Here is a 16,014-nt window from a genome sequence, read left to right on the forward strand (position 1 = left end):
AGGGCCACTCAGCTCCTGATTCCATTACAGCCCTGCTCTAACCATGGACAAGGGAGCTGAACTCAAGAGGTGAACTGAATGTGACTGAAGGGCCATCCAGACTCGAAACTTTGGCTCGATTCTCTCTCCACAGATGCTGTCAGACCTGCTGACATTTTCCAGCATTTTCAGTTTTTGTTTCAGATTCCAGCATCCGCAGTAATTTGTTTAAATTATATGAGTGACCGATCTTGACATCAAGGCAACATTTGTTAGGGAAAGCATCAAAGAGCCCTAGCATAGTTGAAATCAATGGGAATCAGGAGAAAACTCTCTGCTGGTTGGAGTAATGCTTGGCTCAGAGGAAGATGGGTGTGGTTTCAGTCAATTATCAAGATCTCAGGACATCACTGTAGGAGTTCCTCAGGGTAGTGTCCTAGGCCCATCTACCAGTCTTTGGGGAGTCAGGAGGTGAGGTATCCTCACTCCTAGGGGGTGTTCTTACGTTAATAAATTCTAAATGCTGAATGAACGAGAAAATGGGAGAGTTTCAGACTTGTTTTTGCAGTGATTGAATATTGCAATCAGATGGCACTTAGTCAAAATGGAGCCAGGATGTGATTCTCACCAGTAGGGGGTGGGAAGAAACCTAATCTCACCAGTGAAGAATATTAAAAAATTGAAAGTTCAAGACAGAATAGGGCCAGTTCTTGATTGGAATTGCAGCATAGGGAGCTAAAAATCTTTCTGGACAACTCTGAGGTCTAGATGGTTAATGATTGAGGGAGATGCTGAGACATTTTGCAGGGTGTTGCTTCCCTTATTGGCTCAGGGATTTCTTGCCTCTCTGAGGAGATTACAACTGTGGGAGGAGTGAGGTTAGAAATCATCTGGTCCAGGTGTTCCAGCCACCATGATGTCAAGCAGTCTTGCTCAAGCAAATAGCCTTTTCCAATTCACCATCTCCATCTGTTGTAGCTCGGATCAAAGGGAAGCAATGATAGTCCAAGTCAGGCTGGAAATGAGAAGCAAAACAAAATAGAGAAGAAAATAGAGGACAAAATATCAAATAAAAGGTTTAATCTTGGAATCTTTTCATTTTATTTACTACAATGTACAGAGTTTGCTCTGTTCAATGAAGGCGCTGAATTTGATGTACAATGTAATTACGTCTATGAGCTGAAAATAAGTTAAAGTATCTAACCCTGGCAAAAAGTACGTTATACTTTGCAAATAATCTTACCACGTATTAGTTTCTTCATGCATTTGAAGTTCTTGTACACCAGATATTCCTGACATGGATGCGACTATAGGGTGGGACTGTTGCATTATTAGCACTAGTTATACAGAACATACACAGCTCTTTTTCACATCCATTCAGCTGTTCAATGGATGGGAATTTTTTGAATGAAACTCAAGGTAAGTAGTTAAAGCATCAATCAAATTTCAGCTGTGTTCTTAGCAAGAACCAAATACCCATCAGTGAAGGCTGAGATGATGCTGAAACATTCGACACAATGAGTGTGGAGTTGGTCGTTTCATACATTGGAAAGCTTTCATTTTGATGTTCAGTGGCTCATGGCTAAACAGGTCTGGTACATCAGAGCAGATCCAGCACTCTGCCATGAATTCACAATGAACTGCTGGGTTTGATCTGTTAACTCTCTTACTTTCAATACCTCACAATCTTCTTGTGTAAGAACTAGTTATCTGGTTAAGGTAAGGTTAACAGTCCAAAAATGTTCAGGTTGAATGGATTAGCCGTGCTAAGTTGACCCTAGTGTCAGGAGGATTGACAGGATAAATGAGTGGGGTTACAAGAATATGGCCTGGATGGAATTGTGGTCAGTACAGACCTGATGGACCAATAATCTCCTTCTCTGCTGGAGGGATTCTATGAATTCTTATATGGAAGGTTACAACTTGGGAAAGGTGTTTGCCACATTTGTAGTTTGAATATAGGGTAAGATCTAGACTGGAATGGGGAATAAGTCATTGGTGACTTATTCAATAAAGTTTTCCTCTTTGGTGCTGGCTATTAAGAATCCCAAGGGAGGCTCTTTAATATAGTTGTTGCCACCCTCTTTAACATTGACCCTGGGTTAAACTAATGTACGTATCCACTGATCTGGGTGGTGGAGCTTGTAGCAAATGGAATGCAGATTATATCTATGTAATTCTGAATGACAATGAAGGGAAAATGGTCATACATAAATAAAGGAGGGACAGTGGGGTCTTTGCACAAGGTTTGGGGATGGAGGCTTAAAATTCAGTGCATGGGTTTAATTCCAGTGTGCTTCTGAGAGAGGAATGCAATGATTATATCACTGGACCAGTTAATCTAGAGAAAGTGAGTTCAAGTCCCACCAGGACAGTTTGAGAACATTAGTTCAATTTAAATATGGCCTCTTCCTATATTCCTTGTGTAGTGATAATTATACAGAACCCTAGTAATCAACAGATCTGGATTATTAATGTTGAGAATTTGAACGTACATTTTTCCAGTGGCAGTTTCTTTATATGTGATGTGGGTAGCACTGGCTTGCCCATTGAACCACTGCAATCCCAGTGTTGTAGATGCGCCCACAGTGCTGTTAGGGAGGGAGTTCCAGGATTTAGACCAAGCAACAGCGAAGGAGCGGCGATATATTTCCAAGCTAGGATGGCAAGTGACTTGGAGGGGAACCTCCAGATGGTGGAATTCCCAGGTATGTGCTGCCCTTATCCTTCTAGATGGCAGTGATTATCGTTTTGGAATGATTTGTCCAGGTAGGCCTGGTGAGTTCCCACAGTTCAACTTGTAGGTGGGAGATTCAGTGATGGGTGATCCTCAGGATGTTGATCCTGGGAGATTCAGTGATGGGTAATCCTCAGGATGTTGATACTGGGCGATTCAGTGATGGGTAATCCTCAGGATGTTGATCCTGGGAGATTCAGTGATGGGTAATCCTCAGGATGTTGATACTGGGCGATTCAGTGATGGGTAATCCTCAGGATGTTGATACTGGGCGATTCAGTGATGGTAATACCATTGAATGTCAAGGCCTTGAGAACTGGAAATCAGTTTTGTAAAAAAAAACCTAGAAGTAAAATTTAGTATCAGTAGGGGTGACCATGGAGAGTTGGAATTGTGGTTAACCGGTCAGGAAGGAAAGCTGCTGTCCTTTCTCTGGGCATTTATGTGACTCCAATCCTCAGGTAAACATGGCTGAGTGTGAACTATCTTCCAAAGTGGCCCAGCATGACACTGAGTTTCGGGAAGTTAGAGATAGGCAGTAAATGTCAACCTTATCAGCAATCAGATTCAAAGACTAAGGAATGAGAATGTTAATACCTAGACTATCAAGTTATTCAACTTAGAAAGCATCACTGCGGAGTACACTTCCCTAAATAAAGTCATCAGGCACAAAGTAATAAACATAATGGTAAGTATTTTAAATAGATAAATAAAGAGCAACATTGACATAATCACCTCAGTTACCACCCTGTCTTTAAAATATAATTACAATGGAAAAAAAGTGAACTACTAAAGTGATTCAGTGACTATAGTGCACAGTGACAGGTTCCAGTTTGTAATGTGCAAGATAATTGAATTCTGAAAGCAGAGTAAGTGGGGTGAGAGTTCAGCAGAGACATGCATGCTGAAGACTTTATTCAGGATTTCTTTTTACAGTTTCGCAACCTATATGTGTTTCGAAATGTCACCGGTTACACGAAGAGGAATGAAAGTGCTGATTCCCTGCAATACTGTACCAGTCTGCCTCTGACCTGGATTTTATTGTGGGTTGCTATTGCATTAAAATGATTGCAGCCTTTGTGCTCACTGTCAGAGAAAGCACTTCATTCTTACAGTTTGGGATACATTGAGGAGCTCTCACTGGAGAGGCCAATAAATGTAAAGATCCATGGATCCGAAGGGATAAAGATGAGACTGACATAGGATGGTGAACAAGGGATGAAGGAATGATGAACTCAAGGTACACTCTGTGTAACTGAGGTCTACATGCAAGGGCATGGCATCATCAGCAAGTTCAATACAATTGATAAGGACCAAATGTGTAGAACCAGAGGAAAGAGAAGGGAACAGGTCAAAAAGAAACATATTTCGGTATTGCCCTGGAGATTAGGACTGCAATTCAGTGAAGAACAGGAATCAACAACAAAGATTCAAGGAACGCAATGTGATGTAACATTTAATGGACTTTATCTTTTCCTGTTATTATACAGACCAAATTAATATTTAGTAGGAAACTGACTGATCCTGTCCTGCCCACTAATTTTGCCAATGGTTCTGGAGATTGGGGCTTTGGCATCAGAATCTGATTGAAATGGTGATCTCAGAAGGAGTGACTCACTGTACAGAATAAAAGATGTGAATCAAGTCGTGAACCTGATGGATCTGGGGTGAGCAGGAATGAGAGATCGGGGGAAAAGGGCAAATGGGTGGTCAGAGGCAGAAAGAACATAAGCGATGAGAAGGAAGCCCTCCAAACTATCACTGCAGCATAATGCAAGGAAGGGCATGAGCTGCTAATCGCAATGACACAGAAAATGATGGGATCTGAGTCTAAGGCCAACGGGAGATCCTGAACCTTTCTCTACAAACACAAATAAAGTATGAAAACATACCAACATTCAAAATACTTCCATAAGAAGCCTTGTGAAAGTTATAATTACATATAAAAAATCAGCAATGTTTGTCAATGATTCCAACATACATAATTGGTAAAAACATAGAACTTTCATCTAGTTATATTATCTCTCTATGTGAACGCAACATTAAAAATATGGATTATGTAAACATTATTTCCTCAGAATGATCTAAACATCCACACACAAAATACTTAGCAATTACAAAATGAGGAGGCTCTTCTCCAGATAACAGCTTCCTTCAGCACAAGAATCCAAGAGCTCAGTTAAGAGAATGGAGCAGATCCATGGAACTGCTCAAAGATACCTGAGTATCTTTGTCTTTTCAGATAAGAGGTCCAAATCCTGCTCATCGCTCCACCTTCAAATGTCTTTTCTTGTCTTGTGGTTCACAGGGTGATACCATCAAGATCCCTCTCGGAGTTTATTGCACAACTTCCCTCATCTTCCTCCTCATCCATGAATTATGGGATGGGTTCCATTGGTCCCTGCTGACTAGAGGCATGACGTTCAGATGGAGAAACATTCTACCAAGGTTCCTCCAACACAAGAGGAAACCAAGGCGTGGTGAAGCCGCTTGAGGGGGAAGAGAGGACTGCGACAGAGTGAACGTCCTAGGGCTGGGTCTCCTGGTCAAGGTGACGAATTGACTTTTCTTATCTTATGAATATCCAATCCTGAAAGGCAAAGGACAAGGCCGTACTTTTCACACTCAAACCACAACCTTCTCCATGGTGTAAATATTTGATGAATGTCTAATTATATGTGAAGTATATTGTTAAGATACATAGGTGAAAGGCACTGTTTCATTAAATACCTGGAGCATGTATAAAGAAAGGTTGTTAGGTGATCGGCATAGGAAGGAGGCACATGGAATGGTGCATTCTATAAATAAACCTATTATCAGGAAAAATCTTATAACCTAGTTTCATACTTCACCACCTGGCTTAGGATCCATCAATTTAACAATAAACAACTAAATTTTAAGGATGTCTGGTTGATAAATTACAGATAGATGAATGCTTACATATATTCTTACATAATTACTTCTTGTCCACTAATTTCATTCAGGCATCAAACTCATTTATTTTGAATGTGTTAATCAGACAAACAGATGAATAAGAGTTATAGAAAGAGTGACTCTGAGTTTGAAGCTTAGTTGCAGGTAATGACATAAAGTGAGAACACTGCCTTGTGCAGCAATCAGTCACGTTGGATTGTGGCAGTGAAATGAAAGTAAAAGAGCCTGAACCTCTGTGACAGAGATTTATATGATCATTCTCCGAGTGTAAGGGCCTCACCCACTTAGAAACATGTTGGAAAATTCAGACACACAATTCTGTAAAAGGATTGGTGTAATGGGTGACACAGTGATTGGCACTGCTGCCTCACAGTGCCAGGGTCCCAGGTTCAATACCGGCCTCGGTCTGTGCGGAGTTTCCACATTCTCCCCATGTCTGCGTGGGTTTTCTCCAGGTGCTCCAGTTTCCTCCCAAAGTCCAAACATGTGTGGGTTAGATTGATTGACCATGCTAAATTGACCCTATGGTCAGGGGACTAGCAGTGTGGGGTTATGGGAATAGGGCCTGGGTGGAATTGTGGTGGGAGAGTCAATGGGCCCAATGGCCTTCTTCTGTACTGTATGGATTCTATAATTCTATGAAAAGATGAAGGGCCAAATGACCTCCTTAGGTGTTCCCATGATTTTCTATCTATTAATTGCAAACACACAAACTGGAGCAATTCCGACAATATCCAAGCTGCATCCCCCAGTCATAGATGTTTACTAGTTTAGCTCTCACTCAGGTGAACTCTGGGGCGTGATTCCTGATAGCTGATGTAATCAGCAAGTGATTCAATAACAAGGGCACAAAGACGAATAAATCAGGACACATGTTTCCACACACACAGGCTGCTGGGAATCTGGAAACTCTTTTGCCCAAACTCTCTGGGTACTGGCGGTCAATTCTAATTTTCAGGACTGAGATGGATGGATTTCTATTGGGTTCAGGTAACAAGGGGTATGGTGCAGAGGCCGGTAAATGGAGATGAAGTTCCAATCAGTCATTAGCTAACGGCATGATCCCACAGGCTCAATTTGATTGGCTGAATGGCCATTTCTTTGCCCTTCGACCACAACCACATCCAACATAAGATCTGGCCATTGTATTTTACACTGTTATTTATAACGCATTACCGAGTATTTCAGAGAGGTGGGGGGGGAGGGGAGGGGGGAAGGGGTGGAGGACATTGTAAACTCTGAAGCACAGGAGGCCATTCACCCCATCATGTTTGTCACCAACAGGAGGAGGTGGTCAATTAAAACAGCCCTGATTTCCCCACTCTTTTGTCTTCCATAAACAGAAAGGCATCTTTTTTTCTGCTTTCCCCCTTTATAAAAGGTTGACACATTTTCCCCAACCCTTAAGTGTTCCAATCCTTCACTGGTAACTTGTGAACTCGAGTTACGATGGAAATAAAAAAGTTGGTTTGTTTTACACACACATGGGGAGGCGATAAACCTGGTGGTATTGTCGCTAGATTATTAATCCAGAAACTCAGCTAATGTTCCAGGGACCCATGTTCAAATCCCGCCACGGCAGCTGGTGGAATTTGATTTCCATAAAAATTACCTGGAATTTAGAATCTACTGATGACCATGACACCATTGTCGGAAAAACTCATCTGCTTCACTAATGTCCTTTAGGGAATGAAACCTGCTGTCCTTATCCGGTCTGGCCTACATGTGACTCCACAGCCAAAGCAATGTAGTCAACTCACAACTGTCCTCAGGGATGGGCAATAAATGCTGGCCAACTAGCAATGCCCATGTCCCACGAATGCATTAAAAAAAAATACACACATGAGAGAGGGTTTCACAACATTTTAACATTCACACAATAGAAACTTAGGAGAAAGGAAGAGAATTCAGGGCAAACTGCAACAAGTGTTGGGGTTTTATATGTATCCAGAGTCCAGAAGCATGAATCACTAGAACGTTCCTTTCGCGGGGAGGCTGGCTGATGTAACATGGTCCTTCTCTCCAGGGGCAAGACTTGCAGAAGGCACGTAGAATCCTAGTCACGGGTGAGGCTGGAGAATCCCAGCCGTCATATTATTCTAAACTATATTACATAGAAACATAGCACCACAAGTAGGCCATTCAGCCCATCGAGCCCACTCTGCCTTTCAATTAGATCATGACTGATCATTTAGTTCAACACCACTTTACTAAGCTGAGCTACCTCCACATGCCTTATGTGGAGATGCCGGCATTGGACTGGGGTAAGCACAGTAAGAAGTCTCACAACACCAAGTTAAAGTCCAACAGGTTTATTTGGTAGCACACCAAATAAACCTGTTGGACTTTAACTTGGTGTTGTGAGATTTCTTATTGTTCATATCCTTTGATGTCTCCAGAAATATATTGGTGTCTGCCTTGAACATGCTCCATGATTGAACTTCCAAGTCTTCTATGATAAAGAATTCCAAAGCGAAGAAATTCCTCCTCATCACAGTCTTAAATGGACAACTCCATATCCTGAGATTATGCCCCCTGGTTTTAGACTCATCAGCCAGGGGAAACACTTTATGTACAACTCCATTGTCAGGCCCTGTAAGAATTCTGTAAGTTTCAATATGATCATTCTTCGAAACACAATCTCTCCTGATAAAACAATCTCGCGTCCCCAGGGATGAGGTTGGTGAACCTTCATTGCACTCCCTCCACGGTATGTATCTCCTTCTCTGATAAGGAGACTAAAACTATACACAGTACTCTGAGTGCGGTCTCACCAGGGCTCTATACGCTGCAGCAAACCATCTTCAATCCTGTATCAAATCTTCTCACGATGAGGGCCAATATACCATTTGTCTTCCTAATTGCTTACTGCACCTGCCCGCTAACTTTAGTGACTCATGAACAAGGACACCTTTCGACAGCCAGACTTCCCACCTCCTCACCATTGAAGAAACACTCTGTCTTCTTGTGTTTGCTCCCAAAGTGAATAAATTCAGACTTACTCACATTACAGTCCATCTACCCTGTTCTAGACCATTCATTCAGCTTGTCCAAATTCTCCTGTAGTCTCCTTGCATTCTCCTTACTTTTCCAGTTTGGCGTTATCAGCAAATTGGAAGTATTTTACAATTAGTCCCCACAGCCAAATTATGGATATGGATTATGAACAGCTGTAGATGTAGCACCGATCCCTGCAGCACCCCACTCATAACAGCCTGCCATCCTGAGAATGATCTGCTTTTTGTCTATTAAACAAGAGACATTACACTCTTTCTTTAATTCAAGTTCCCAAAAGATCTTTCTTCCTCTCAGTACAAATCATGTGGAAGTAAAGAGTATTACAAACAATGGCAATCACCACTTCATAGAATCCCTAGTGCGGAAAGAGGTCATTTGACCCATCAAATCTGCATTGACTTGTCAACAGAGCATTTTGTCAAAGCCCTTCCCATCCTCATGCATTTTACTCCATTAATCCCCCTAACCTACACATCTTTGGACACTAAGAGGCAATTCAGCATGGCCAATCCATCTTATCCACTTTCTGACCTTCCCTTCCCTTATTCATTGTCACTAATGGGCTGGGAATGGAAGCACATTGTCAGATTTATTATGTGACATTGTCAGGGCTTCTTGCTTTCAATATCTATTGGGAAATCCCAACATGGAGCAACACTACCGCTACGTAAGGATGGTCAGCCTATCGTTGGAAAATGTTGGTTTATGGTATTGCCTTCCATTCCTGTCCATGACACTGTCTCACTCTTTTTCTCTTAATCTCTCTTTCTCTTTTATTTTTCCATAGCAGCCATTTTTTGGGGGGGGGATATGATTGAGGTATATAAGATTATGAGAGGTTTGGACAGGGTGAGTAAGGAGCAGCTGCTCCCTTTGGTTAAAGGGTCAACCACAAGGGGGCATAGTTTTAGGGTGAGGGGCAGGAGATTCAGAGGGGATTTCAGGAAAATATTTTTCACTCCGAGGCTGGTGGGAATCTGGAATGCACTACCTGAAAAAATAGTGGAGACTGGAAACCTTTAAAAAAAATCTGAATGAACAGATGAAATATCATAACAATTAAGGATATGGGACAAGTAGAAGAAAATGGGATCAGTGCCATTTTAGTGGTAGTAAGCGTTGGTGACTCGATGGGCTGAAGGGCCTTTTCCGTGCTCTGTGATGTATGGACATTGTAATTTTTGGGAGAATGATGTCAGTGTTCAAACATCTATGGAAAGGGGGCTTTAATTTCAAAGCTCTTTGGAAGTTTTAAGTATATTGGTTTAATTTATGTGATTTTTATAACTTTATTACCTCTGATTATTTTTAACATCACTAATCAGTCAGAATGTTGTGATATAATTTTTCATTGCTAATTATTAACTTCTGTGATTTTTAATGAATGAGGTAACGGATCAGCAATGAATTTCCAAATGGGCAACAACATCCAGATTGAATGATAGTGAATGTCAGCACCATGTGAGAAACCTTCCACTTGAGAAACTCTTTCCATTTGAAAATTCAAAGCTCATTGTGTCCATTTTAACATTGTTTACACCTCCCCAGCTGTAGATGGCAGTGTTTTCATACAAAGTAATTCATTTGAAACAACACTGCATTATTTAAATAATTTATTTGGAATTACTGGGTAATCGTACTGTATTTTAACATCAGAAATTGCTATAAATTACATAAATTTTCATATTTCATAAAATATCTCCATTCACTCCTTACTGTCCTAAATTTATTGTGAGTCAGGAGGAGTTGGTTCTTGAGAACGTTCCAATCTTTCAATTCTACCACTCCAAACTCAGCCGACAGAAAAATAAATCACAACAGCAATGGCCCGTGGGTAGCTTACTGCTGCCTCTGACATTATGGGCTGATGCGCCCACATACTGCATCTCAACAAGCTGACACAGAGCTGTAAAAGAACATCTGCGCAAACGGAGAGGCTGCATTAAGGGAGCTCTGTGCTATCGAAAGGTCTATTTTGAGTGGTACACTTTTGAGGCCAGTGCTGAGAGAGTGCAGCACTGTCAGAGGGTCAGTGCTGAGGGAGTGCCGCACTGTCAGAGGGTCAGTGCTGAGGGAGTACCGCAGTGTCAGAGGGTCAGTGCTGAGGGAGTGCCGCACTGTCAGAGGATCAGTGCTGAGGGAGTGCCGCACTGTCAGAGGGTCAGTGCTGAGGGAGTGCTGCACTATCAGAGGGTCAGTACTAGGGAGTGTCGCGTTGTCAGAGGGTCAGTACTGAGGGAGTGCTGTATTGTCAGAGGGTCAGTACTGAGGGAGTGCCACCACTGCCAAAGGCTCAGTAGAGAGGGAGTACCACACTCAGAGAGTCAATACTGAGGAAGTGCTGCACTGTCAGGGGGTCAATACTAAGGAGCATCGCACTGTCAGAGGGTCAGTACTGAGGGAGCGCCACACTGTCAGGGGCCCAATACTGAGGGAATGCTGTACTGTCAGAGGGTCAGTACTGAGGGAGAGTCACACTGTCATAGGGTCGGTACTGAGGGAGTGCTGCACTGTTAGAAGATCAGTACTGAGGAAGTGCTGCACTGTTAGAAGATCAGTACTGAGGAAGTGCTGCACTGTCAGAGGGTCAGTACTGGAGGAAGTGCTGCACTGTCAGAGGGTCAGTACTGGAGGAAGTGCTGCACTGTCAGAGGGTCAGTGCTGGAGGAAGTGCTGCACTGTCAGAGGGTCAGTGCTGGAGGAAGTGCTGCACTGTCAGAGGGTCAGTACTGGAGGAAGTGCTGCACTGTCAGAGGGCACTTTGGGCAGGATTTTCCCAACCATGGGGCGAGTGCGGCTGGAAAATCCCACCTTGGGAATTTTAATGAACTGCAGTCCATTCACTGGGCTTTGCATCTTGACATAACAATGGATTAAACAATCTGCAGGCTCTATGACACTGACAATCACTTCCTGGCTTCTAATGGTTAAATAAAATAACTAAATATAAAATAAATGCTGTATAAATGTAAATTAGATGACACCTACCACCCTCTTTTTGAACACTGCCTTGAATCTACTCGGTTCACTGGGTTCTGGGATGGTTTCTGCTCTAATGTGAGATCTGCAAATGCTGTCAGATGTGGGGCAGGAGGTGCAGCAAAGGTCAGTTTAATGAGTTGTTTGGATGTTTGTGAACTCTCTCCTATTGGAGAATAGGAATAATGAATTTCATCTTCCACGTTTGCCTCTGTTAAGGGAAAGATGTGAAAAATGGGATCCACATTTTCCAGGATATTGACCTAAGCTGCTGTGGGAGCTGGCTGCAAGAGGATCTATGTTTCCTGGGTGGGTAGTGGAAGGCCCACTTTCTCATGTATTTTCTGAGCGAGCACAGACACAAAATCATTGAATCCCTACAGTGCAGAAGGAGGCCATTCAGCATATCGAGTCTGCACTGACTACAATCCCACTCAGGCCCTATTCCTGTAACCCTTCATATTTACCCTGCTAAGCCCCCTGATATTAGGGTTAACCTAACCCGCGCATGTTTGAGAAATCCGAACACCCAGGGGAAATCCACACAGACATGGGGAGAATGTGCAAACACCGACAGTGACCCAGGGCTGGATTGAACTCAAGTCCCTAATCATTGTGACACTGTGCTGCCCATACAAGCGTCTTCTGCATATAGAAGCTCCATGTGAGATGTTGGAGTGATTCCGGCTTTGAATTGAAGACAACGTAAGTTGAGCAACCATGACACAAAGGGCCAGGGTCAGTAATGATCCTGAAAGGTTTGTGTAAAGACTGCTGGACGTTTTCTTTCTTCTCCTCGTGGTAGTTAATGGTATTGTTGAGCCACCAGTTCACTCTGTAGCTGCGATCGCTGTTTGGATCATCCTCGGTGAAGACTTCCATTTCCTCTCCGAGGAGTTGAAACACTAACAGTTGTTTCAGTGAGAAATTCCAAGCAGTTGGTGTTTCAGTGTGAACTTCCTCTGCAGCTCCCAGGCTCTTGAGCCACATTCAGCCTTCATTGGACAATTCCTCTCTGTGCAATTCAAGCAATTCCAGCATACTAGCTTCCTCCACTTTATCAAAGCCAATCACCCTCGCCAAGGCGATGATTCCATGCTGAACTTGAGGGATGGTGCTGTGAAACCCTTCGTAATTGCCAACACACTCGGGCCTTACATTCCCGCACACATACTGTTCATAAACAATGCAATTCCTCCCCACAAATCGCGATATTCTCCAGCGAAAACACAAAGAGGGAAAATCTCGAGGCAGCAACTCATCCAGAGCTCAATCGTCCATGGTGCTCTCTCCTATTTGCAGCAGAACCTTCCGAGCGCAGATTGACATTAACAGCCATCTATGTATTCACACATAGTTCTCAGTAACAGAGGGGGTAAGTCTAAGCACTTACCAATATCAGCTGTTCATTCTTCAGTCTCTAAATAATTTCCAATCGCAAATTTCATTCCTCAGTGAGCTTTCGTCTTGCCTTAGTGACAGCAGGCTCTCTATCATCACATATGGGGCATTTTTGTCACGTTTAAGAGTGATTCGAAGGGATTGAAGCATTAAAGCATGTGAACGCTTCAATCAGAAGCTTAAAAAAACTCAAACAATTTGAAAATAACGCTCCTTTTCCCACCCGAGACAAAGCTGGGCAGGTCAAATTCATCAGATGATCGCAGGGTTCAAACCTGCTGGTTTTCTCTAACAAGATTTTTGCCGAACAAGTGCCTGAACTAAGGACACAATCTTACCTCAGCAAATGCCTTTCTTATTAGCTTTAACATTGAATCACTACCTCACCTGATCACAGTTACACAACAATCACACCTGGAGATACCAAACAGCAGAGTCAGGATCTGCACACGAGTCCAAACTTCCACTTTCCCCTGAAAAGAATGCGGTAGAGTGCATCATTGTTCCTAACAAACAAACCACTGACAGGACTGCTGTCTGGATTTCTCCTTCACTCCAAAATTACACCCTATAATCCACCTGATGTTACCTACGCAATGTAGCAGGAGTGCACAAGAACCAGCATCATTATCAATGTCACCATTCTGTGCGTGGCATTATAATGAGAAGGCATGAAGTGAATTGACTTTAGCCAAGTTCAGGTGTAAACTTCTAGAACACTCTCCCTCCAAAAAGCTGTTGGGCTTTGGTGGGTCAGAATGAAAAGGGTCAATTGAGAATTCCAAAACAGATTAATCATTTTTTTGTCAAAGAAGGGCAGAAAGATATTAAGGTTTATGGATCTAGGATGGATAGGTGGAGTTGACAACCCATCATCTAACTGGATGAAAAAAGAGACTTGAGGGGCTGAATGGCCTTCTCCTGTTGCAATGTTGAGCAGCACCATATGCAACACAACGTTTCCAGTCCAATATCTGGGGGTAAGTGTTAACTCCTTACCTGGTGAGCTGGTGGCTTGAGAGTGACAGTCACCAACAATGATCTGTAAACTGTTGACAGAAATCCAAGCTTGTTGTCCCCGGTTCAGATTTTTCACAAACCTTTGAATATTACAGAGGGTGTGTGTTAATCATTAAGCCATTTTCATTGCTAAAACAATCCAAAAGCCAGCTCCACTGCCCTGATATCTTGCAATAGCATACTACCTCCTTCAAATACTGACCTCCAGTATTTTTAAAAGGTGCAATCTGTGGTAAAATATTCCATACTCCAAAAGTTCTACAGAAAATATAGCAAATAATTCAAATTAAACTGGGCACTTCTGTGACTCGTGTTGATAGGAAGTGATTCTATGTAAGGATCGTGTTTAGACCACTGTTCATTATTTTATAAATAATTTGGCCTTTGGAATCTGAAGTGCAGATAAAGGGGAACCACTAAATGTATACAAAAGACAGGATAGAAAGGTCATTTTTCAGGACGGCAACCTGTAACCAGTGGACTGATCCCACAGGGATCAGTGCAGGGGCCACAATTATCTACAATACGTATTAATGACTTGAATGAGGTGAGTGAATGTACTATTGCCAAGCCTATACATGACACAAAAACAGGTTGGAAGGCAAGTGGTGAGAATGATACAAAGAGTCTGCAGAGAAATACAGACAGATGGATGAGTGGCAAAAATTTGGCAGATGGAATATAATGTGAGAAAATATGAAGTAATGCACTTTAGTAGGAAGAATAAAGGAATTAAATATTATTTAAATGGAGAAAGACTGCAGAAGGCTGCAGCACAGAGGGATTTGGGGTCCTTGTGCATAAATCACAAAAAGCTAACATACAAGTTGAGCAGGTAATTGGGAAGGTAAATGGACAAGTAACGCTACTACCATCACTGAATTCCCCTATTATCAACATCCACTGACTGTGAATTCTACAGAGAGTAACTCACTCCTGACTTCAAAATCCTTGCCCTCCATCTACAGGGCACAAGTCAGGAGTGTGATGGAATACTCTACACTTTCTGGATGAGGGCAGCTCCAACAACAGTCAAGAAGCTTGACACCATCCAGAACAAAGTAGCCCGCTTGCTTGGCACCCCATTCACCACCTTAAATATTCACTCCCTCCACCAGCAATGCACAGGAGCAGCAGTGTGTACCATCTCCAAAAGGCACTGCAGCAACTCATGATGGTTCCTTTGACAACATCATTCAAACCCATTAACTCTACCATCTAGAAGGATGAGGACAGCACACATGGGAACAAAACCACCTGGAGGTTCCCCTCCAAGTCACTCACCATCCTGACTTGGAAATATATCACCGTTTATTTACTGGCGCTGGGTCCAAATCATAGAACTTCCTATCTAACAGCACTGTAGGTGTGCCTACAACAGAAAGACTGCAGATGTTCATGAAGGCATCTCACCTTCTCAAGAGCAATTAGGGATGGGCAATAAATCCTGGCCAGCCAGCAATGCCTGCATCCCTTTGAAGAATTAGAAAAAAAATGAGGGAGAAATAATCTGGTAGCTAGAGGTGAAGTAGGAAGAGCCATGTGGAGTCGGTGATGGGGCCTCAGCTTTTTACCATTTATATAGATGATCTGGAGGAGGAAACCGAGTGTAGAGTGTCGAAATTTGCTGATGACACCAAGATTGGGGTAATGGCAAATTGTGCGGAGGGTGTTGAGAGTCTGCAGAAGGATCTAGATAGGCTGGGCGAATGGGCCAGGAAATGGCAAATGGAATTTAATGTTGGCAAGTGTGAGGTGGTCCACTTTGGTAGGAAAAATGGTAGGAAGGACTATTACTTACGGGGCGAAAAACTGCAGCAGGCGACGGTGCAGAGGGACCTCGGGGTCCTTGTGCATGAGTCGCAAAACCCCAGCTTGCAGGTGCAGCAGGTGGTCAGGAAGGCGAATGGGATGCTGGCCTTCTATTTCTTATGTTCTTATGTTCT

The 16,014-nt window shown here is 42.8% G+C and overlaps 1 protein-coding gene across 5 annotated transcripts in view; it reads right to left on the reverse strand.

Annotated features, from left to right (window-relative positions):
* Positions 1-1,056: 1,056 nt before the first annotated feature.
* mcf2a (MCF.2 cell line derived transforming sequence a) overlaps positions 1,057-16,014 on the reverse strand; it is a 163,817-nt gene continuing 148,859 nt past the window's right edge. For 4 of the 5 annotated variants that reach the window (XM_080187797.1, XM_080187799.1, XM_080187796.1 and 1 more), the window contains 2 exons: positions 14,048-14,148; positions 1,057-5,306 (listed from right to left, as the gene is read on the reverse strand). In XM_080187797.1, coding sequence (XP_080043923.1) covers positions 5,263-5,306; positions 14,048-14,148 — 145 coding nt within the window. In that variant the 3' untranslated portion in view covers positions 1,057-5,262. The remainder of the gene's footprint in view (positions 5,307-14,047; positions 14,149-16,014) is intronic. The other variant, XM_080187798.1, reaches the window with a different exon arrangement.

The sequence above is a fragment of the Carcharhinus amblyrhynchos genome, chromosome 4 (genome assembly GCF_965287045.1).
Source record: "Carcharhinus amblyrhynchos chromosome 4, sCarAmb.v2.hapA, whole genome shotgun sequence".
In the NCBI taxonomy this organism is placed as follows: Eukaryota; Metazoa; Chordata; class Chondrichthyes; order Carcharhiniformes; family Carcharhinidae; genus Carcharhinus; species Carcharhinus amblyrhynchos.